Source organism: Phoenix dactylifera, chromosome 2, assembly GCF_009389715.1.
Source record: "Phoenix dactylifera cultivar Barhee BC4 chromosome 2, palm_55x_up_171113_PBpolish2nd_filt_p, whole genome shotgun sequence".
NCBI classification, from domain to species: Eukaryota; Viridiplantae; Streptophyta; class Magnoliopsida; order Arecales; family Arecaceae; genus Phoenix; species Phoenix dactylifera.
This window is the reverse complement of record NC_052393.1, coordinates 4,328,655-4,354,222: the sequence shown is the minus strand read 5'-3', so window position 1 is coordinate 4,354,222 and position 25,568 is coordinate 4,328,655. Positions and strand designations below refer to the sequence as shown.

The window sequence follows — 25,568 nt, the reverse complement described above, 5'->3', positions numbered from 1 at the left end:
GTAAGAGAAACCCCCCCTATCCCAATTATGCTCTCTATCGACCCACCTTATGAAAGAATAATGCCTCATTGACATGTCATTGTTGCAACGGAAACTAATATGATGAGCATTTGCTTGGATGGTATTATCTCTTGCAAGTCTAATTCTTAGTTTGTCGGGATCCTGCCAGGAAATTTGCATTCTTTTTGCCGTATTATCCCTCATAGTTTTACATATTTCCCTTTTGAGACTCGTAGATAACTTCTATTAGTTGGTTGAATTATGCCTAGTGGAGTAGTTAAAAAGTTAGCAATATCTTTCCCACTAGCATGTAATATGCGCAATACACGAGATACATGTTTTCTTCTTTTTCTAATTCTTTCTAAAACAATATAATTATAATAAATAGAAGATTTCAATAACTAAATTTTTGTTGTATATTAAGCAATAAACTTTATTGGTTTTCGAACAGAAATTTCTATTATTAATATCAATATAATTAATATCGGTGTCAACTTGGCCAATAGATAATTCTATAGCAGAAACTCTCATTGTCGATGTTATTATTACCGGCCCTGCATCATGTGTAGTATACTATTTTTTCCCCTCTATTTTCTAACTATTTTTGAAATGCAGTGAACTTTAATGATAAATAGAGGACCCTGTATAAGCCAAGCCTCCAAATAGAAAATCCCATCATTAATAACAGCATTATTAATACTATCCTTGCACTAACCAATGAACTTTAATGATAGCCGAGCAAAAACTTCTCTTACTAATACCAGCAACATTAATACCAGCATCCATATAAACTTTATACGAGTGCCATCATGCATATACTCTCACCATGAATTCCAGCATTACTAATATTAGTCCTATACGATGGGTGGGATACTATTTTTTCTCTTTTTTTCCAATTATTCTTGAAATATAGTATAACAATATCACAAATTATAATAAATAGAAGGTTTCAATAAATAAGTTTCTATTGCATATTAAGTAATAAAATTTAATGAAACAAGCAAAAACTTTTAATATTAACATTAGTGTCATTAAAATCAGCATCAACATGGCCAATAGCAAACTCTACATAAGCTGAACCTCCATGCTGAAACTCCCGTTAGTAATACCAACTGTGCATGATATGAAGTATATGATTTTTTCTCCAATTCCCAACTATTATCGAAATGCAATGAACTTTAATGGTAGTCGAGAAGAAACCTCCATCATTACGCTGGTGTCATTAAGATCCGTATTTACCTAGTTAATAGAGACTATGCACAAGCTGAGCCTCTATGTAGAAACTTTCATCATTAATACCGGTTACTAATACTAGCTTTGCACGAAAAAATGAACTTTGATAATGGTCAAGCAAAAACTCCTGTAATTAATACTAGCATCATTAACGCCAGCATTTACATAATGAATGAAAAACTTTGTAAAAGAGCCTTCATATATAAACTCACATCATCAATATTGACATTATTAATATCGATCCTACATGATGTACAGTAGTTTCTTCTTTTTCCAACTATTTTTGAGGTGCAATCTGATAATGCAACAAATTATAATAAATAGAAGACTACAATAAATAAATTTTTATTGCATATTAAGTAATAAAATTTAATGATAGCCGACTGAAAACTCGTGTTATCTATATAAGTTGAACATCCATGTAGAAACTCTCATTGTTACTTTTAAGCGTCATTATATGCCTTTACGATTTTTTTTCTTTAATGATGGCCAAGGAGAAAGCCTTGTCATTATGCCAACATTATTAATATTAGCATGCACAAATAAAGGATTCTGCACAAGTTGAGCCTTTATGTAGAAACTCCTATCATTAATACGACATTACTATTACTAGCCTTGCACCAAGTAATGAATTTTGATGATAGCCAAGCAAAAACTCCTACTACTAATACTAGCATTTTTAATATCAGCATCCACATGATGAATGAATAACTTCATAATGAAACGAGTTCCAGCCGTCTAGATAAAGTTCTCCTTTCTGATTGGATATCAAATCAAAGTTGGGTTAGGTTTCAGCCATGATATTAAAAGCATGTGATCCGCAAACATATTTAATTATGACATAAAATGTTCATATCAAGTAAAAGATTAAGTGCAGATTTTGTGTGCTGGATTACATAGATCCTTACAAAATCCATAACAAAAAAAATTAAGCATTTGAATTTCCTCAAAGGTTCCACAGGGACAGCAATTCCGCGAGGAAGTTGAAATAGACTTATCCCCGGTATATTCAAATTTCAATTACCCAGAAAATTAGCCCAAAAGATTTGCTTCCTATTCCCAAAAAACAGTTACTTATTTTTTTTCCTCGTCTGATAGCATCATTAGCTAAAATCCAATCGAGTGATGTTCCTACGTTACCAGAAGAAAAAGACTGCAACCAACAGGATTCCGAGTTATCCGAGGATAATAATTCCAGAAAGGATAGACACATTCCCCAACCAAACAGGGCTGAAAAATATGGAAATTCTTGCAACAGCTGGACGCTAGGAGAATTCCAATATGTTTTAGTAACAACATTCAGTAAAAGTAGAGAAGTAATCTTTAATTGAGGTTTGAGAAACTTAGAGCAAGGTCCAAAAGTCATTAGCTGTTATCAAGCAAATCAATTAGCAAATATAGTTTCTTTTATTAACAATAGTTTATATCGCAGCTAAAATCACAAAATATAGTTTCTTCATTTCAAAGAATTAGCAAATCAATTATCCAATACCTGACCTAGTACTCATCCTTCCTTCCTTTTTCGGCTCCTTGTCGATATTTCAATGAGAAAAACAATGAGAAGGTAACTAAAAAATAATTCAGTAGCACAAGATACAAAAAAATGAGAAAATAGGTATAGAATATTTGGATAAATCAAACGGATCCTGCATATGCGCCTATAGACAGCAAAGAAACACCTCACTAGTGCACATATTATGCAGCCCACGCCATATAAAACAAATTGGATCCTCCTTTTGAGGAAAAGGATCGTCCTCCTCCCATTCTGATAACTGGGATAGGAGGAAGCCTCCCTGAATTCAGAGTCGGTGGGAGTCAAACCAATCTCAATGGCACCTCCCCTAGCGACTCTACTAACTCAACTAGTTGGCATCCCCGCAATTCAATGACCGAGCTGAGGAACCAACAGGCCACATTTTGAGCTGCGACAGTATGAAATCATGACGATGATTAAAAATCATGATATAGCCGTCTAACATTAAGGGCAGCATATTATCACGCATAAATGGTAAAATTATCACCACAGTCATCTTACTTAGACCACATGTTTCACTAGTTCCTATTGTAAAACACAAAACAATCTTTGAAGGCAAGAGCAGTTGTAGAAGGATCAATGAGATCGAAAGAAACAAGCCAAAATCCAATAAAGGAATACCAATGATGCCTTTCTTCTAAAGCTCAAGACAAATGGCTCGATAGGAGGCATGCAGCAGTACAGTTCCCTCAGACACTTTGTTGAACTGATTGTGTTTTAATGCCAAACATGGTCAACCATCTGTAGTTGCTGCTGCACATGATCCTGAAGAAGAAGCACCAACACAAGAATCAAGAGACAAAACGCTAAAAAAGCTCTGTTATATCAAACTAGAAAATGACATAAAACAAAAATGAACAGGATACCACATCACCAACGATGTCAAAAAGTTCAATCCAAAAAAAAAAAGTTCAATCCAATATTATAACTGCAATTACATAACCATCAGAGTCACAAAGTAACAAAATTGGTAGCAAATAAAGTAAAAGGTAACAAGTTGTTAACTCACAGAAATATAGTATTAGCAACAGAAAAATCTCATGTTCATGTCAGATAACACATTTATCAAATCTGCAGAATGGCCTAGATCATGAAATACAACTTGAGAATTATATAAACCGGTAATGGATGTGGAAAAAGATATTATAGAAAAACACAAGGAATTTCTTAAACAAATTGCATGAAAAAAAAAAACAAAAGAGTAAGATAACAGTCTTGCCATTAAATATTGAACATTTTACTAGATAGAAAGTCCATGACAAGCCATTCGAACTAAAGTTCTGCATCTTTCGATCATGATCTAGAAAACAGAAATTCGCCAGATCTTAAAAAAGCACATATGAAGTCTTCTACTTATGGATCAAGTGAATGCAATTAGGGGCATCCACAGGTTAGGTTCGTATAGAGTTTGGCCCTATCCATACCCAAACCTAAAATGTGTTAGATCCAAATCCAAACACAATCCTCTATACCCACCCACCCCCTATTTTTTGGGGGAGGGGGGCGGGGGCTAATTAGCTGGGTATTTAGTAAGTTATCAGCCCCCACTGACACCCTAAATGCAATATCAATGGTTTTAATGGCACTGCAAATGATTTTGCTAAGACCTATCATTTAAAAGGTAGTCAGAATGTGTATTTTCATCTTTGATTTCTGATAATATATGCTTGTTTTAAGATGCGTAAATCATGATCAACAGTGTTGACTTTCAATTCATATTTCCATAATACATTTAGCACACTAACATACACTGTCATACATTTCTTTGCTCAATTTGATGCAAAACTAATAACTTTTTCTTTAGTTTTTGGGCACTTAATTGCAAGCTATAATCAATTGTTTGGATCATCAGTTTCAATAATTAATCATCAACATCCATTTGAAACCTAGTGTTACAGATTTAATGGAAATTCTTTGTCCAACTCGAAATATAAAGCTACCGGAGCTGTTTATTTTCCAATTGAGAATCCAGTAAAAAGAAAGTTTAGCATTAAAAATTCCCATGCCCATATAAACAATTATGATTTTGCACAAAAAGCATACATCCTAGAAAACACTTAGGATGAAAATTATAATTAACTCATTCCCAGTCAGATCCAAAAGCAATTGAAGACATGCTTGTTCTATCCAAGTAATTACACTCTACTAAAAATTTGTCATTAACTCTTCCACATCCCCCCCGCCCCCCACCAAAAAAACAAAAAAAAAAACATGGAGGTGGCCAACAAGTTTGAAGGCAAAGCCTAATAGGCTTAGACACAAAACCAACTGGATGCATTCAAGCTCTAACATTGATTTAAGCAACATCCTGAAGAAGTCCTTTATTATAAATGCATTTTTCAAGAACACTATGGCTCCTTGCCAAAATGAAGTCCATGTTACAAGTATATTTCATGCTCAGATGTTAGGTTTTCTCTTTTTCCTCCTTTCTCCATGTTCTGCTTCATCTCTTCTTTATTAGTATTAGAATAAAGAGAATGATTGAAGAGATGATATCATCACCTGAAAGACTTTTAATAGCCTGAACAAGATCGAACCAACCTCATCCAAGCAGAATCATAATGAAATGACAATTACAACTGGTCCACCCACCACTCCGATCAGTTATTTTTATATCGATCAAGTTTAGTAGTGAATGCCCCTCTTCAGTAAATACTAGTCTAAGGTCCAACACTGGACTGTTTATGACACTACCAGTTGGAATTGGCCAACACAGATAGTATCACCCAGTTTTCGTTCCATATTCCATGTTTTGACAAATGGAATCTAAAGACATATCTGGTTATGATTATTTTTTAATTGTCAGAAAAAGATCACTTTCGTTGATCAGACCATATGATAATGCTTCAGCCATTTATAGACTTCATATTAATAATGAGTATTTATAGCAGATCTTATGGGATCTTTTGATATAAACTAAACCATTATAGAACGGATGTTAATGTGCTCTTCCAATTACTTATATGATTTTGCTTTATGTAATTGTATTCCTATGACCACAACATGCTTGAATGAATGAATGTTCATGCCAATTTCATTTATCCTAATATTGAAACTCTTACAACAACATTAGTATATGTTTACATACCAATTTAAATTAAATGATTACATTTTAGTAGCATTCAGACTCCAAATTGGCCTATGATTGTTGGTAAAACTTAGGATGGTCGATGTCAGGTTGAAGATCGTGTATATTTGCTAAAGAGTCAATCCTTTCATAAAGTGACTATGGTTTAATGTTGCACTTTATGACTGAATTCATCTTGACATCAACTGATAGGGTTATATTTGTCATTGTAGTCCATGAATGATACATATACAAACACTTTCTGCATATATATGTGGATTGCACATTGTATATAGGCAGATATCACACTTGACTCTCTTGTAGATTGTAAACGACCATTATCAACTTTAGGCTTGCTCAAATATAACATACTCAGATTATATTACAATAGGGAGCACTCTTGAAAACTAAGATTCAGTTACTAAATAAGGCTAGATTTAAACTGGAGAAAAAAAAACAAATTACCCTTTAGCCCTTTCTCTGGACTCGCAGAAATTCTGCCCTATCCAAATGAGCTAGGAAAACAAAATCAAAATCATTGCTATTATTCAAGTCCCTTTCCATCAACATTGGGTGCTTTTAAGCTCAAACATAAGTCAGGTTCCAGTGGACTAGGCAGCCTTTTAGAGATAAATATCACTATCATTTTTCATTTTATTTGTCATTATTTTTGTTTTCTGCAATAGAGATTGCAGTTGTTTAAATGATCGTAGCCATCACATTCATATAACATTTTGGAAATAAAAAGAAAAAGAATCATTCAAATGTCAGCAAATGGAATAGTTAAAGTGATCAAAACTATGTACATTTTCTGACATATATCTATCACCCAATTTTGAGTCTATGGATCAAAGGTAGGAGTGGGAGCATGCAATGCACAAACAAAGACAGCAATTTGCAGAAAGAAGTTACTAATCATTAGGTTCAGAGTAATATAAATGTATTAAACATGAAGGCAAGTGAGTTGGCATATTCTATAACCTCTTTCAATATTTTTATTTCTGAGGTACTTATTTATTGTTGTAGCTTGAAGGTTAGGAGAGATGTGGCAAAATGCCAAAGGGAACAAAGAGAAAACAGGAGCTAGTCCTAAAAATAAGAAGACCAATGTCTCTTAGTAGGAAGACCAATTTATCTCTTAGAGAGCCAGGACATTGAAGGAGAAACATCAACATGAACCACAACCATAAACATCAAGACTCATCCCAACTATCTTGTGTCGGCATACATCAACATGAACAATAGTATATATTATTTGCTTGTGAAAGCAGAAATATCTAAGGAGTTTGGTCACGGCTACAAGTGGGATGAGAATAAGCGAAGGAAGTAGGAATAATGGTAGATAAACTTGAAAGACATAATTCTTATGTGGATACTATGTGCTATAGGTGAATAGGTATTAAGTACGTATTATAGGATGAGATGAAATAACGGATATACAGTGCACAAAACTGGAGAAAGTTAATAAGCAAGTTTTGGAAGAGAATGATGAATTATTGCTAAGAATTCTCAGGGGAAAATAATATTTATATGTGGTGGTTTAAATGGTGAAATACGGAGCAGCAGAGGATACGAGGTGTATGTTGGAGAAGGCTGAATGCCAAAAAGCAATAATATATGTAATATTTGAGTTTCTCATTGGCATTAACTTTGACCTAAATCGTCAAAATTAGTTTATCAAGCAGTGGGCTATAGCTAATAAGTAGGAATCACCCAAGCACAACAAAAAAAGGTGGAGAATTCAGAGGCAACTGAAACAAAAGAATAAAAAAAAAGAGCTTAGGTCCAAAACAAAAGGTCTACATCTGTGAAGCTAGGAGATGGAAAAACAAAGGGAGTAAAAAACAAAGGAGCAGGATTTAGAGGGAAAAAAGGAAAAGTTTAAAGGAGGGATGATCCATATAGGAGCAAATAGCAGAAGTATTGTTAACGAACAGCTCTGAAATAATAAATTAACAATTTCCATCAAAAAATGTCTAAATAGTAATAATATCAAATATGCACTTGTGGCCAACAGCTATTAGCTGGTTGCCACCACTCACCTAAAAACTTGCTGTTGGGTGGGGTCCAAGGTTCAAATCCTGGTGGTGGCATATTACCACCATACTGCCCGAAATATTTACCAAAAAATACTGCAACTTATAGTGATCCATATAGGAGGTTGGTTTCAAAGCAAGATTAGAAATACTCTTTGAGTGTCAACTAGATAAAGGAATAGAAAACTAGAGTGTTTCATTGAATTAAGGGTGTTAGGATGGACAATCAAGGGGCAAAATACATATGGACTGTCAGGCAAGGGGATACAAATAGGTGAATGACTAGAGCTATTTCCATATGGAAAAGGGAAAAGATTGAACGAAATCGAAGACAATGCTTCTCTAAGTTGAGTGCAATCCCTTCATTTTAGATACCCTAAGCTGCATCAATAAGATTACCTAGTAAAATCCTTTATGTGGTTATTTTATGAGTTATATGAATGAGATTCTTTAACATTAAAGAAACTCTGGAGGAAAAGATGGACTTATAGGCAGCGTCGCATTGGCATGGACACAAGAACTAGACTCGAACCCATGTCCAAGTATCTGATCTGGCAAGAAGGAGCAAATGAGATAAGGAAATGTTAAAAAAAAATACTTTTGATTAAAATTTAAAGAAATATGATATTATATTATACAAAAGAAAAGTTTTGACAGTTATTATTTGTTTAAGATCTTCAAATATACATGTTTTATTCAAAGTTCCTAACTAGTATAAGGTTTTAGAGAAATGGCATATTGTAAAGTCAATTTAACACCTACATTCTTGATCAATCTCTGAAAAGAATAAAAAATAATCACTTCTAGTGATATTATAGCAGGTCAAACTCATTGTTCAAAGAGACCAACTATTTACCAATTTTAAAGGTTGCAACATGGGGAGCGTAATCAACCCATTGATTGGGGCTAGCACGGAAAGGATGTCTTGGGGAGATCATGTGTCCCCTCCCCCCCCCCCCCTCCCCTTTCCTTTTTTCCTCAAGTAAATATGATTTTGGTTGACTGCATTGGTTGTATGCACCTAAGTTTCCCCCCAATGTGCCCAAAAGAAAAATGAAAATAACAAAAGTGATAAGAATAGGAGTGTCTTATGTGTACAAATTCAGATACATCCCGGCATGTATCTTTCTTGGTAATACAAGGAGGTTAACTCTCCAATGTACTACACATACTTGCTCTTTAAGAATACTAAATTAGCAACAAAGTCACAGAAGTCACTTGTCCAGCCATTAAAGTGTTTTCCTACTTTGCTTGTAAGTAAATAGCTATTTTTATTAATAAGTCTATTTGATTTGTAATTTTTTGAAGAAATAATAAAACATAGTTTCTAATCAGAAATTCCATATTTTAAATTACTGTTGGACAAAAGACATCAAATGAAAACCATTTCAGGTCTTTGTACCTCATACTTGTCTAATTCAGAACTTCTACGCAGGTTTTGGTATTGAATCTAACTCAAGTGAGTGTGGAAGAGGTTGTGACTAGAAGGCTCGCAAGGGCCACCATCTGGGTGCTTGCATATAGGTGAATGATTTTGACAACCTCGTCAAAGAAGCTTTCATCAGGCAGCAGGTTGAAGGCAGCTCTTATGTATTGGACTAGGAAACCTTGATGTAGCGCCATTGGTCAAAGAATACATAATGAGTGGTTACCGGACAGTTTAAATCAGATTTGAAAATGATGTAGTCATTATAGATCACTTTTGTTTGTCTGATTGCTATTTCAAAGAGAAAGTAACAAATAGAATAGAAGATAAGAAAAATAAGGGGAAGAAGTTAGAAGTAATGATGGTAGAAGAGAATTTATTTTGCATTGATTATCACTGAACTTGTTAGACGATGTTCTCTCTATCCTTTTATAGCCAAATACACAATAAGACTTGATCACTAGCCCCTTATTCAACTAGGAAAATAGGATACTTTCAGAGTTCAGACTTTCTAAAAATAGCAAATTTCATATCTCTATACAATCTAACATAGAAAGCCATCAAAATCAATTTGAGAAAATTACTAGCAACTTAGGTTCAAACTCACTATAAAGTTGTAAGAAGGTACAAAATATAGCACTTTTCCCCTTATGTAGAGGATTTGTTCGGTTCAAAGATAGTGAGGAATATAACCCCTTTATCCTGCCTTATTGCAATTTATCCCACCAAACGACATTTCCACCTCAGACTGACATGTATTAGACTCCTATAAATATTTCCATTTTATACCCTTGGACGTGGACACGACGTCCTTGTTTGCAAGTATGATATAGTAGATTTTTCTTAACAAGCCAATTTCACATAACTTGAATGCTCTCAATAGTTTTCAAGTTCATGATTTCACTGAAGAAGGTTAAAGTCCAATAGCATGTCCTGTATAAAAATAGGATTGCCTAAAATCACCGACCACTTAAGGTGACATCAATGCACCCAAAAATCTTAACAGTTTAGTTCCAAAGGATTTTCCACTGGAGGTAGATTACTCCAGATGCCATGAATAATTCCCTAAAAATGCACATGGACTTGGGGGATTGAAGCTTGCTGCATCCCAAAGTCCATATGAAATGAGAAGAAATAGATGACAACCAGAATAGTGCTTCTCATTCCAGCACATCAAATAGGGTGGGCTTTACATGTATCACTCTAGCAATTCAATAACTAATCGACATCGGAAAATGTTCAAATGCCTGCTAATCAAATAGAAGAAGACCACCAAAATATTCAACAAGCACTTTCAATAAAGAAAAAAGTAAATCAGAACTGACCTTTAGTTTTCTTGGCCTTAGATGAACATCCAGCAGCCATCGCATTTCCATGGCCACAAGTCAAGATGACCTTAGATCCTGTACTCGAACTCCCCATGCACCGAATATTGCCAATCTCACAAGCATCAAAGTTCTCGCCATCCAATGCACCATCTTCATCCCCATCTTCGCCTTGCATCACTGATTGCATGCAGTTGATCCGGTCATCACAGCGCACATTGCACGAATTTATGATGTGAGCACCAAGAAGGTTCCCCTGGGTTGCATTAGAAACCAAATCCCCACCCATTCTCGCTGCCCTGTAATAAGGGAAGGCCCCAATCTCTCCTTCTATCCTTCCCCTTATATCGACAAGCAAGCACCTAAGCCTTGCCACCTCTGCCTCCAGAGCTACTTGGCCCTGCAGCCTCTTCATCAGCTGCTGATTGAGCGCCCTCAATTGGACAATCTCATCCTCCAGCGAGGCCGTCTGAGCCTTCTTCTTCTCGCGGTACTTCCGGACAGCCTCTCGGTTGCCAATTGGCCTCTTCTTTGATGAGCTCTTCTCGGCGGACTCGGAAGAAGTCTCCTCGGAAGGAGCCGAGAGGATCCTGGTGTGGGCATGGAAGCAGGTGTGGGTGTGCGAGAGGTCTCCCCCCGGAGGATTACAGGTGTGGGTGTGGGTGCAAGAGTGGCGGGGCATGTCCTTGACGCTCTCGTCGAAGAAGCCATCTATCCAGCAGTTGCCGGGCATCTGGTCCCCGACATCAGGGCCCGGGAACACTTCCGGGTTCGGGAAGTCGAGGTCCAAGTTGTCCATGGCCCAATTGGGCAGCAGAATTCTTATTTCAGAGGGAATTGGAAGCCGCACAATTCAAGAAAGGGCCGAAAGAATGTAAAAATTTGGATTTGGGGAACAATCCAGATGGAAAAAGAGAAATCTTGCTTACCAGAACCAGAGAAGGAGACCTCAATTCGATTGAAGACAACGGATTTTTCGAAGAAGAAATCTGAGAACAATGGAATCCTAGAAACAACCCGGACCAAGAATGGGAAAGTCGCGATTTTAATGGATCCCTCGTTGACGGGAGATAGAGTAGAGGGCTTGGAGGGCACGCACGAGTCTGCGACGGGTATTCGCGGCCATTAAGAAGGCTTCTCGAATAGAGGCCGGCATAGAGACGCAGAGAGAAGAAGGGAGGCTGCCATGGAAGGGAGGGGAATTCCTGGTAAGAACCGAGCAAGAATATCCATCTATTCGGATGGACTGGGACCCATTGGATATTAAAAAAAAAAAAAATCGCAGGGAGAAGTGGGAATTAAATGGGGGGGGGGAAGAGTCTCCAGGGGAGATTAGGATCGTTGCCTGGAGATAGAAGTAGACCCCTAGCCGCCTTCCTTCCAAGATTACTCATAGTAACCCGTTTGTTACTGGTGAATCGTGACAGCTGACAGCGTCCACCACGACACGATGAGCACATTTCATGCTCCAAAATTTTGATTTTTTATTTTTTATAAGACTGTTGCACACGTAGACCTAGCTTAAGTATAACCAACTCAGTCAAGATACAAAAATATAGTGAATCGTGACAGCTGACAGCGTCCGCCACGACACGATGAGCACATTTGATGCTCCAAAATTTTGATTTTTTGTTTTTTATAAGACGGCCGCTCCGGTAAACTAGCATAAATATAACCAACTCAGCCAAGATACAAAATGTGGCCTAAAAAAAGGTACAACATCTGTCTGTGTTCATGAGACCTCTACAGAATGATGGGCAATAAAGAAGGCAACTTAGTCAGTCGCTCTATTCGTCTTCCGATATACATGAACCATCTAAAAGGAGTCACAGTCTCACACCATGCGTTGTATATCGCTAAGAAGAGGATGACCGTCAGTCTGTCGCACAACATCCCGAATCCAATCAATCATCATGGTAGAATCTCCTTTCAGGATAATCTCACCAGCCCTTAGAACAGACCTTGCATGTGTGATATCCTCTCATGCCGCACTGAGCTTCGCTCCTGTAACTGTCGTATCACAGATGTATCACCTTTCTGCAGCAGTCAACCGAAAATTGTGATCGCGGATTATGAACCCCACCCCATCTCTGTCTTCGTATAGTATCGTCGAAGTTCATCTTGAGGTGACCGGGGGATGGGTTCCTAAAATACCTTCAATTCCTTCCCAAGATGATGAATGGTAACAGGCAATTACTACGTTGCTTTCTTATAATATTTTATATCACTAACTCCCTCCGCTTTGAAGCTGAATTGGACTTGCAATTTGCTGAATTGAGGCTTGAGAAGCAATTTCAGGGAATTTTTTTTAACACATTTGGGCTTCTAAAGTTGGGATGTGCTTGATTGTAATATGGTCAGCGGCAGTTTTCTTTTTCAAAGTCAAGTCGGATTACAGAAATTCTGATACCACTTCTTAATCTAGTATGGGGTGATGCAGAGAAATCAGTATTAATCAAAGTCAAGTGACACTAGTAAGAGGATATGTAAATATATCAATGCCTCTATAAGACAAAATTTTAGTTGAATATGTATTAAGACATTTTTTGGCGGAAAATTACTTGGGCTGCGGTTACCATGTAAACCTACATTAGTTCTAAGGCACCTTCTTAATAATCAAACTGCTTGTTGTGATCATTGCCCAACTGCTGCAAGGGATGTTGACCACTTATTGATTCATTGTCCGCTGGCAAGAAACACCAAGCAACTTTTCCAACGCACAATCTTATGCTCCTAGCCTGGCTCTATTGGAATTCTCGTCAGATCATCATCAACTGATGATGAAGAGGGTGGCAATGGCTCATCATGAATTCCAGCATTACCAATATCAGTCCTATACGATGGGTGGGATACTATTGTTTCTCTTTTTTTCAATTATTTTTGAAATGTAGTATAACAATATCACAAATTATAATAAATAGAAGGCTTCAATAAATAAATTTCTATTGCATATTAAGTAATAAAATCTAATAATTGACAAGCAAAAACGTTTAATATTAACATTAGTGTCATTAATACCGGCATTAACATGGCCAATAGCGAACTCTATATAAGCTGAACCTCCATGCAGAAACTCTCGTTAGTAATACCAACTGTGCATCATGTGAAGTATATGATTTTTTCTTCAGTTCCCAACTATTCTCGAAATACAATGAACTTTAATGGTGGTCGAGAAGAAACCTCCATCATTACCCTGGTGTCATTAAGATCCGCATTTACATGGTTAATAGAGACTATGCACAAGCTGAGCCTCTATATAGAAACTTTCATCAATAATACCGGTGTTACTAATACTAGCTTTGCACGAAGCAATGAACTTTAATAATGGTCAAGCAAATACTCCTGTAATTAATACTGGCATCATTAACCCCAGCATCTACATGATGAATGAAAAACTTTGTACAAAAGCCTTCATATATAAATTCACATCATCAATATCGACATTATTAATATCGATCCTACATGATGTATAGTATTTTTTCCTTTTTCCAACTATTTTTGAGATGCAATATGATAATACAACAAATTATAATAAATAGAAGATTTCAATAAATAAATTTTTATTACATATTAAGTAATAAAATTTAATTATAGACAACTGGAAACTCGTGTTATCTATATAAGTTGAACATCCATATAGAAACTCTCATTGTTACTATTAAGTGTCATTATATGCCTTCACGATTTTTTTTCTTTAATGATAGCCAAGGAGAAAGCCTTGTCATTGTGCCTACATTATTAAGATCAACATGCACAAATAGAGGATTCTGCATAAGTTGAGCCTTCATGTAGAAACTCCTATCATTAATAACGACATTGCTATTACTAGCCTTGCACCAAGTAATGAATTTTGATGACAGCCAAGCAAAAATTCCTACCACTAATACTGGTATTTTTAATATTAGCATCACATGATGAATGAATAACTTCATAATGAAATGAGTTCTAGTCGTCTAGATAAAGTTCTCCTTTCTGATTGGATATCAAATCAAAGTTGGGTTAGGCTTCAGCCATGATATTAAAAACATGTGATCCGTAAACATATTTAATTATGTTATAAAATGTTCATATCAAGTAAAAGATTAAGTGCAGATTTTGTGTGCTGGATTACATAGATCCTTACAAAATCCATAACAAAAAAAATTAAGCATTTGAATTTCCACAGAGGTTCCACAGGGACAGCAATTCCGTGGGGAAATTGAAATAGACTTATTCCCGGTTTATTCAAATTCTAATTACCCAGAAAATGAGCCCAAAAGATTTACTTCCTATCCCCAAAAAACAGTTACTTATTTTTTTCCCTCGTCTAACAGCATCACTAGCTAAAATCCAATCGAGTGATGTTCCTAGATTACCAGAAGAAAAAGACTGCAACCAGCAGGATTCCGAGTTGTCCGAGGATAATAATTCCATAGGGGATAGACACATTCTCCAACCAAACAGGGCTGAAAAATATGGAAATTCTTGCCACAGCTGGACGCTAGGAGAATTCCAATATGTTTTAGTAACAACATTCAGTAAAAGTAGAGAAGCAATCTTTAATTGAGGTTTGAGAACCTTAGAGCAAGGTCCAAAAGTGATTAGCTGTTATCAAGCAAATCAATTAGCAAATATAGTTTCTTTTATTAACAATAGTTTATATCGCAGCTAAAATCACAAAATATAGTTTCTTCATTTCAAAGAATTAGCAAATCAATTATCCAATACCTGACCTAGTACTCGTCCTTCCTTCCTTTTTCGGCTCCTTGTCGATATTTCAATGAGAAAAACAATGAAATGGTAACTAAAAAGTAATTCAGTAACATAAGATACAAAAAAATTGAGAAAATATGCATAGAATATTTGGATAAATCAAATGGATCCTGCATATGCGCCTATAGACACCATAGAAACACAGTAATCACCTCACTAGTCCACATGTCATGCAGCCCACACCATATAAAACAAAATGGATCATCCTCCTTTTGAGGAAGAGGATCATCCTCCTCCCATTCTGATAACTGGGATAGGAGGAAGCCTCCCTGAATTCAGAGTCGGTGGGAGTCAAACCAGTCTCAATGGCACCTCCCCTAGCGACTTTACCAACTCAACTAGTTGGCATCCCCGCAATTCAATGACCGAGTAACCAACAGGCCACATTTTGAGCTGCGACAGTATGAAATCATGACGATGATTAAAAATCATGATATAGTCGTTTAACAATAAGGGCAGCATATTATCATGTCAAAATGGTAAAATTATCACCACAGACATCTTACTTAGACCACATGTTTCACTAGTTCCTATTGTAAAACACAAAAACAATCTTTGAAGGTAAGAGCAGTTGTGGAAGGATCAATGAGATCGAAAGAAACAAGCCAAAATCCACTAAAAGAATACCAATGATGCCTATCTTCTAAAGCTCAAGACAAATGGCTCGATAGGAGGCATGCAGCAGTACAGTTCCCTCAGACACTTTGTTGAACTGATTGTGTTAAATTCATGCCAAACATGGTCAACCATCTGTTGTTGCTGCTGCACATGATCCTGAAGAAGAAGCACCATCACAAGAATCAAGACACAAAACGCTAAAAAAGCTCTGCTATATCAAACAAGAAAATGACATAAAACAAAAATGAACAGGATACCACATCACCAAGGATGTCAAAAAGTTCAATCTGCAATTACATAACCATCAGAGTCACACAGTAACAAAATTGGTAGCAAATAAAGTAAAAGGTAACAAGTTGTTAACTCACAGAAAAATATAGTATTAGCAACAGAAAAATCTCATGTTCATGTCAGATAACACATTTATCAAATCTGCAGAATGGCCTTGATCATGAAATACAAACTTGAGAATTATATAACACCGGTAATGGAAGTGGAAAAAGATATTATTGAAAAACGCAAGGAATTTCTTAAACAAATTGCATGAAAAAAAAAAACAAGAGTAAGATAGCAGTCTTGCCATTAAATAATTAACATTTTACTAGATACAAAATTCATGACAAGCCATTCGAACTAAAGTTCTGCATCTTTCGATCATGATCTAGAAAACAGAAATTCGCCAGATCTTAAAAAAGCACATATGAAGTCTTCTACTTATGGATAAAGTGAATGCAATTAGGGGCATCCACAGGTTAGGTTCGTATAGAGTTTGGCCCTATCCATACCCAAACCTAAAATGTGTTAGATCCAAATCCAAACACAATCCTCACCCACCCCCTTTTTTTTTAGGGGTGGGGGGTGGGGGAGGGGGGCCTAATTAGCTGGGTATTTAGTAAGTTATCAGCCCCCACTGACACCCTAAATGCAATATCAATGGTTTTAATGGCACTGTAAATGATTTTGCTAAGACCTATCATTTAAAAGGTAGTCAAAATGTGTATTTTCATCTTTGGTTTCTGATAATATATGCTTGTTTTAAGATGCGTAAATCATGATCAACAGTGTTGACTTTCAATTCATATGTTCCATAATACATTTAGCACACTAACATACAGTGTCATACATTTCTTTGCTCAATTTGATGCATAGGTAAGAGACCTCCAAAACTAATTACTTTTTCTTTAGTTGTTGGGCACTTAATTGCAAGCTATAATCAATTGTTTGGATCATCAGTTTCAATAATTAATCATCAACATACATTTGAAACCTGGTGTTAAAGATTTAATGGAAATTCTTTGTCCAACTTGAAATATAAAGCTACCAGAGTTGTTTATTTTCCAATTGAGAATCCAGTAAAAAGCAAGTTTAGCATTAAAAATTCCTATGGCCATATAAACAATTATGATTTTGCACAAAAAGCGTACATCCTAGAAAAAACTTAGGATGAAAATTATAATTAACACATTCCCAGTCAGATCCAAAAGCAATTGAAGACATGCTTGTTCTATCCAAGTAATTACACTCTCCTAAAAATTTGTCATTAACTCTTCCACATCCCCCCCCCCCCCCCACCAACCACACACACACCAAAAAAAAAAAAACACGGAGGTGGCCAACAAGTTTGAAGGCAAAGCCTAATAAGCTTAGACACAAAACCAACTGGATGCGTTCAAGCTCTAACATTGATTTAAGCAACATCCTGAAGAAGTCCTTTATTATAAATGCATTTTTCAAGAACACTATGGCTCCTTGCCAAAATGAAGTCCATGTTACAAGTATATTTCATGCTCAGATGTTAGGTTTTCTCTTTTTCCTCCTTTCTCCATGTTCTGCTTCATCTCTTCTTTATTAGTATTAGAATAAAGAGAATGATTGAAGAGATGATATCATCACCTGAAAGACTTTTAATAGCCTGAACAAGATCGAACCAACCTCATCCAAGCAGAATCATAATGAAATGACAATTACAACTGGTCCACCCACCACTCCAATCAGTTATTTTTATATTGATCAAGTTTAGTAGTGAATTGGCCTTTTCAGGAATACTAGTCTAAGGTTCAACACTGGACTGTTTATGACACTACCAGTTGGAATTGGCCAATACAGATAGTATCAGCCAGTTTTCGTTCCATACTCCATGTTTTGACAAATGGAATCTAAAGACATAACTGGCGATGATTATATTTTAATTGTCAGAAAAAGATCACTGTTGTTGATCAGACCATATAATAATGCTTCAGCCAATTTATAGACTGCATATTAATAATAAGTATTTAAAGCGGAGCTTATGGGATCTTTTGGTATAAACTAAACCATTATAGAACGGATGTTAATGTGCTCTTCCAATTACTTATATGATTTTGCTTTATGTAATTGTATTCCTATGACTACAACACGCTTGAATGTTCATGCCAATTTCATTTATCCTAATATTGAAACTCTTACAACAACATTGGTATAAGTTTACATACCAATTTAAATTAAATGATTACATTTTGGTAGCATTCAGACTCCAAATTGGCCTAAGATTGTTGTTAAAACTTTAGGATGGTCGATTTCAGGTTGAAGATCATGTATATTTGCTGAAGAGTCAATCCTTTTGTAAAGTGACTATGGTTTAATGTTGCACTTTATGACTGAAATCATCTTGACATCGACTGATAAGGTTATATTTGTCATTGTAGTCCATGAATGATACATATGCAAACACTTTCTGCATAGATATGTGGATTGCACATTGTATATAGGCAGATATCACACTTGACTCTCTAGTAGATTGTAAACGACTATTATCAACTTTAGGCTTGCTCAAAGCATATAACATACTCAGATTATATTACAATAGGGAGCACTCTTGAAAACTAAGATTCAGTTACTAAATAAGGCTAGATTTAAACTGGAGAAAAAGAAGCAAATTACCTTTCTAGCCCATTTCTCTGGACTCGCAGAAATTCTGCCCGATCCAAATGAGCTAGGAAAACAAAATCCAAATCATTGCTATTATTCAAGTCCCTTTCCATCAACATTGGGTGCTTTTAAGCTCAAACATAAGTCAGGCATGTTCCAGTGGACTAGGCAGCCTTTTAGAGATAAATATCACTATCATTTTCATTTTATTTGTCATTATTTTTGTTTTCTGCAATAGAGATTGCAGTTGTTTAAATGATCGTAGCCATCACATTCATAGAACATTTTGGAAATAAAAAGAAAAAGAATCATTCAAATGTCAGAAAATGGAATAGTTAAAGTGATCAAAACTATGTGAATTTTCTGACATATATCTATCACCCAATTTCGAGTCTATGGATCAAAGGTAGGAGTGGGAGCATGCAACGCACAAAAAAAGACAGCAATTTGCAGAAAGAAGTTACTAAGCATTAGGTTCAGGGTAATATAAATATATTAAACATGAAGGCAAGTCAGTTGGCATATTCTATAACCTCTTTCAATATTTTTATTTCTGAGGTACTTATTTATTGTTGTAGCTTGAAGGTTAGGAGAGATGTGGCAAAATGCCAAAGGGAACAAAAAGAAAACAGGAGCTAGTCCTAAAAATAGGAAGACCAATTTGTCTCTTAGTAGGAAGACCAATTTATCTCTTAGAGAGTCAGGACATTGAAGGAGTAGCATCAACATGAACCACAACCATAAACATCAAGACTCATCCCAACTATCTTGTGTTGGCATACATCAACATGAACAATAGTATATATTATTTGCTTGTGGAAGCAGAAATATCTAAGGAGATTGGTCACGGCTACAAGTGGGATGAGAATAAGCGAATGAAGTAGGAATAATGGTAGATGGACTTGAAAGACAGAATTCTTATGAGGATACTATGTGCTATAGGTAAATAGGTATTAAGTACGTATTATAAGATGAGATGAAATAATGGATACACAGTGCACAAAACTGGAGAAAGTTAATAAGCAAGTTTTGGAAGAGAATGATGAATTATTGCAAAGAATTCTCAAGGGAAAATAATATTTATATGTGGTGGTTTAAACGGTGAAATATGGAGCAGCAGAGGATATGAGGTGTATGTTGGAGAAGGCTGAATGCCAAAAAACAATAATCTATGTAATATTTGAGTGTTTCATTGGCATTAACTTTGACCTAAAATCGTCAAAATTAGTTTATCAACCAGTGGGCTATAGCTAATAAGTAGGAATCACCCAAGCACAAAAAAAAGGTAGAGAATCCAGAGGCAACTGAAACAAAAGAATAAAAAAAAGCTTAGGTCCAAAACAAAAGGTCTACATCTGCAAAGCTAGGAGATAGAAAAACAAAGGGAGTAAAAAACAAAGGAGCAGGATTTAGAGGGAAAAAAGGGAAAAAGTTTAAAGGAGGGATGATCCATATAGGAGCAAATAGCAGAAGTATCGTTAATGAACAGCTCTGAAATAATAAATTACAAAATTCCATCAAAAAATGTCTAAATAGTAGTAATATTAAATATGCACTTGTGGCCAACAGCTATTAGCTGGTTGACACCACTCACCTAAAAACTTGCTGTTGGGTGGGGTCCAAGGTTCAAATCCTGGTGGTGGCATATTACCACCATACTACTCGAAATATTTACCAAAAAATACTGCAACTTATGGTGATCCATACAGGAGGTTGGTTTCAAATCAAGATTAGAAATACTCTTGTTCATCAACTAGATAAAGGAATAGAAAACTAGAGTTTTTCATTGAATTAAGGGTGTTAGGATGGACAACAAAGGGGCAACATACATATGGACGGTCAGGCAAGGGGACACAAATAGACGAATGACTAGAGCTATTTCTATATGGAAAAGGGAAAAGATTGAACATAATCGAAGACAATGCTTCTCTGAGTTGAGTGCAATCCCTTCATTATAGATACCCGAAGCTGCATCAATAAGATAACCTAGTAAAATCCTTTATGTGGTTATTTAATGAGTTATATGGATGAGATTCTTTAACATTAAAGAAACTCTGGAGGAAAAGATGGACTTATAGGCAGCGTCGCATTGGCATGGACACAAGAACTAGACTCGAACCCATGTCCAAGTGTCTGATCTGGCAAGAAGGAGCAAATGAGATAAGGATATGTTAAAAAAAAAATACTTTTCATTAAAATTTATAGAAATATGATATTATATTATACAAAAGAAAAGTTTTGAAAGTTATTATTTGTTTAAGATCTTCAAATATACATGTTTTATTCAAAGTTCCTAATATAAGGTTTTAGAGAAATGGCATATTGTAAAGTCAATTTAACACCTACATTCTTGATCAATCTCTAAAAAGAATAAAAAATAATCACTTCTAGTGATATTATAGCAGGTCAAACTCATTGTTCAAAGAGACCAACTATTTACCAATTTTAAAGGTTGCAACATGGGGAGCGTAATCAACCCATTGATTGGGGCTAGCACGGAAAGGATGTCTTGGGGAGATCATGTGTCCCCTCCCCCCCCCCCCCCCCCCCCCTCCCTCCTTTTTTCCTCAAGTAAATATGATTTTGGTTGGCTGCATTGGTTGTATGCACCTAAGTTTCCTCCCAATGTGCCCAAAAGAAAAATGAAAATAACAAAAGTGATAAGAATAGGAGTGTCTTATGTGTACAAATTCAGATACATCCTGGCATGTATCTTTCTTGGTAATACAAGGAGGTTAACTCTCCAATGTCCTACTCATAGTTGCTCTTCAAGAATACTAAATTAGCAACAAAGTCACAGAAGTCACTTGTCCAGCCATTAAAGTGTTTTCCTACTTTGCTTGTAAGTAAATAGCTATTTTTATTAATAAGTCTATTTGATTTGTAATTTTTTGAAGAAATAATAAAACATAGTTTCTAATTAGAAATTCCATATTTTAAATTAGTGTTGGAAAAAAGACATCAAATGAAAACCATTTCAGGTCTTTGTACCTCATACTTGTCTAATTCAGAACTTCTACGCAGGTTTTGGTATTGAATCTAACTAAAGTGAGTGTGGAAGAGGTCGAGACTAGAAGGCTGGCAAGGGCCACCATCGGGGTGCTTGCGTATAGGTGAATGATTTTGACAACCTCGTCAAAGAAGCTTTCATCAGGCAGCAGGTTGAAAGCAGCTCTTATGTCTTGGACTAGGAAACCTTGATGTAGCCCCATTGGTCAAAGAATACATAATGAGTGGTTATGGGACAGTTTAAATCAGATTTGAAAATGATGTAGTCATTAAAGATCACTTTTGTTTATCTAATTGCTATTTCAAAGAGAAAGTAACAAATAGAATAGAAGATAAGAAAAATACGGGGAAGAAGTTAGAAGTAATGATAGTAGAAAAGAATTTATTTTGCATTGATTATCACTGAACTTGTTAGACGATCTTCTCTCTATTCTTTTATAGCCAAATACATAATAAGACTTGTCCGCTAGCCCCTTATTCAACTAGGATACTTTCAGAGTTCAGACTTTCTAAAAATAGCAAATTTCATACCTCTATACAATCTAACATAGAAAGCCATCAAAATCAATTCGAGAAAATTACTACTAACTTAGCTTCAAACTCACTATAAAGTTGTAAGAAGGTACAAAATATAGCACTTTTCCCCGTATGTAGAGGATTTGTTCGGTTAAAAGATAGTGAGGAATATAACCCCTTTATCCTGCCTTATTGCAATTTATCCCACCAAACGACATTTCCACCTCAGACTGACATGTATTAGACTCCTATAAGTATTTCTATTTTATACCCTTGGAGGTGGACACGAGGTCCTTGTTTGTAAGTATGAAATCGTAGATTCTTCTTAACAAGCCAATTTCACATAACTTGAATGCTCTCAATAGTTTTCAAGTTCATGATTTTACTGAAGAAGGTTAAAGTCCAATATCATGTCCTGTATAAAAGTAGGATTGCCTAAAATCACCGACTACTTAAGGTGACATCAATGCACCCAAAAATCTTAACAGTTTAGCTCCAATGGATTTTCCATTGGAGGTAGATTACTGCAGATGCCATGACTAATTCCCTAAAAATGCACATGGACTTGGAGGATTGAAGCTTGCTGCATCCCAAAGTCCATATGAAATGAAAAGAAATACATGACAACCAGATTAGTGCTTCTAATTCCAGCACATCAAATAGGGTAGGCTTTACATGTATCACTCTAGCAATTCAATAACTAATCGACATCGGAAAATGTTCAAATGCCTGCTAATCAAATAGAAGAAGACCACTAAAATATTCAACAAGCACTTTCAATAAAGAAAAAGGTAAATCAGAACTGACCTTTAGTTTTCTTGGCCTTAGACGAACATCCAGCAGCCATCGCATTTCCATTCGCATTTCCATGGCCACAAGTCAAGATGACCTTAGATCCTGTACTCGAACTCCCCATGCACCGAATATTGCCAATCTCACAAGCATCAAAGTTCTCGCCATCCAATGCACCATCTTCATCCCCATCTTCGCCTTGCATCACTGATTGCATGCAGTTGATCTGGTCATCACAGCGCACATTGCACGAATTTATGATGTGAGCACCAAAAAGGTTCCCCTGGGTTGCATTAGAAACCAAATCCCCACCCATTCTCGCTGCCCTGTTATAAGGGAAGGCCCCAATCTCTCCTTCTATCCTTCCCCTTATATCGACAAGCAAGCACCTAAGCCTTGCCACCTCCGCCTCCAGAGCTACTTGCCCCTGCAGCCTCTTCATCAGCTGCTGATTGAGCGCCCTCAATTGGACAATCTCATCCTCCAGCGAGGCCGTGTGAGCCTTCTTCTTCTCGCGGTACTTCCGGACAGCCTCTCGGTTGCCAATTGGTCTCTTCTTTGATGAGCTCTTCTCGGCGGACTCGGAAGAAGTCTCATTGGAAGGAGCCGAGAGGATCCTGGTGTGGGCATGGAAGCAGGTGTGGGTGTGCGAGAGGTCTCCCCCCGGAGGATTACAGGTGTGGGTGTGGGTGCAAGAGTGGCGGGGCATGTCCTTGACGCTCTCGTCGAAGAAGCCATCTATCCAGCAGTTGCCGGGCATCTGGTCCCCGACATCAGGGCCCGGGAACACTTCCGGGTTCGGGAAGTCGAGGTCCAAGTCGTCCATGGCCCAATTGGGCAGCAGAATTCCTATTTCAGCGGGAAATTGGAAGCCGCAAAATTCAAGAACGGGACGAAAGAATGTAAAGATTTGGATTTGGGGAACAATCCAGATGGAAAAAGAGAAATCTTGCTTACCAGAACCAGAGAAGGAGACCTCAATTCGATTGAAGACAACGGATTTTTCGAAGAAGAAATCTGAGAACAATGAAATCCTAGAAACAACCCGGACCAAGAATGGGAAAGTCGCGATTTTAATGGATCCCTCGTTGACGGGAGATGGAGTAGAGGGCTTGGAGGGCACGCACGAGTCTGCGACGAGTATTCGCGGCCATTAAGAAGGCTTCTCGAATAGAGGCTGGCATAGAGACGCAGAGAGAAGAAGGGAGGCGGCCGTGGAAGGGAGGGGAATTCCGGGTAATGACCGAGCGAGTAAAAATATCTATTCCGATGGATTGGGACCCACTGGATTAAAAAAAAAAAAATCGTAGGGGGAGTCGGAATTAAATGGGGAGGAAGTCTCCAGAGTCCAGGGGAGATTGGGATCGTTGCCCGACCCCAGAGACGGTAAGTAGACCCCTGGCTACCTTCCTTCCAAGATTACTCATAGTAACCCGTTTGTTACTGGTAAATCGTGACCGCTGACAGCGTCCACCGCAACACGATGAGCACATTTCACGCTCCAAAATTTTTGATTTTTTTTTTTTTATAAACAGGCCGCCCCGGTAAACCTAGCTTAAGTATAACCAACTCAGTCAAGATACAAAATATGGCCTAAAAAAGAGGTACAACATCTGTTCATGTCCATGAGACCTTTTCAGAGTGATGGACAGCAAAGAAGGCAACTCAGTCAGTCGTTCTATTCGCCTTCCGATATACATGAGCAATGTAAAAGGAGTTACAGTCTTGCACCATCCATTGTATATCGCTAAGAAGAGGATGACCGTCAGCCTATCGCACAACATTCCGAATCCAATCAATCACCATGGCAGAATCTCCTTTCAAGATAATCTCACCAGCCCTTAGAACAGACCTCGCATATGTGATACCCTCCCATGCCGCGCTGAGCTCCGCTCCTATAACTATCGTATCATGGATGTATCGCCTTCCTGCAGCAATCAGCCGAAAATTATGGTCTCGGATTATGAACCCCATCCCAAGAAGATTACTCCAATTCCTTCCCAAGAAGATGAATGGTAATAGGCAATTACTATGTTGCTTTCTTATAATATTTTATAAAAACTAAGGTGACATCACCAGCGTCTAATAAATTAGGGCATTTAGAGTATCGTTAGAAGGAGCAAGAGACATCACTTGCAATTTGCTGAAGTGAGGCTTGAGAAGCAATTTCAGAGAATTTTTTTTAACACATTTGGGCTTCTGAAGTTGGGACGTGCTTGATTGTGATATGGTCAACGGCAGTTTTCTTTTTCATAAGCTAGATATAATTTTCCTCCTGAGATAGCAAGTCGGATTACAGAAATTCTGATACCACTTCTTAATCTAGTATGGGGTGATGCAGAAAAATCAGTAT

At 36.8% G+C, this 25,568-nt stretch overlaps 2 protein-coding genes across 5 annotated transcripts; both read right to left on the bottom strand.

The window, feature by feature from the left end:
- Positions 1–3,164: 3,164 nt before the first annotated feature.
- Positions 3,165–11,889, bottom strand: LOC103707462 (basic leucine zipper 23-like). 3 transcript variants are annotated; one of them, XM_039117997.1, is made up of 3 exons: positions 11,551–11,889; positions 10,622–11,465; positions 3,165–3,532 (listed from the first exon to the last, which is right to left on the bottom strand). In XM_039117997.1, the coding sequence occupies exons 2-3, from the start codon at positions 11,418–11,420 to the stop codon at positions 3,501–3,503; spliced, it is 831 nt and encodes a 276-aa protein (XP_038973925.1). In that variant the 5' UTR covers positions 11,421–11,465; positions 11,551–11,889; the 3' UTR covers positions 3,165–3,500. The 3 variants fall into 3 exon arrangements, with proteins under 3 accessions (XP_038973925.1, XP_038973928.1, XP_038973920.1); XM_039118000.1 differs by having other exon boundaries at positions 10,622–11,443; XM_039117992.1 differs by having other exon boundaries at positions 10,622–11,889.
- Positions 11,890–15,772: 3,883 nt separating this feature from the next.
- LOC108511914 (basic leucine zipper 23-like) lies at positions 15,773–24,454 on the bottom strand. 2 transcript variants are annotated; one of them, XM_039117983.1, is made up of 4 exons: positions 24,173–24,454; positions 23,231–24,064; positions 18,911–18,962; positions 15,773–16,147 (listed from the first exon to the last, which is right to left on the bottom strand). In XM_039117983.1, the coding sequence occupies exons 2-4, from the start codon at positions 24,039–24,041 to the stop codon at positions 16,069–16,071; spliced, it is 942 nt and encodes a 313-aa protein (XP_038973911.1). In that variant the 5' UTR covers positions 24,042–24,064; positions 24,173–24,454; the 3' UTR covers positions 15,773–16,068. The 2 variants fall into 2 exon arrangements, with proteins under 2 accessions (XP_038973911.1, XP_038973915.1); XM_039117987.1 differs by lacking the exon at positions 18,911–18,962 and having other exon boundaries at positions 24,173–24,452.
- Between the last annotated feature and the right edge of the window lie 1,114 nt (positions 24,455–25,568).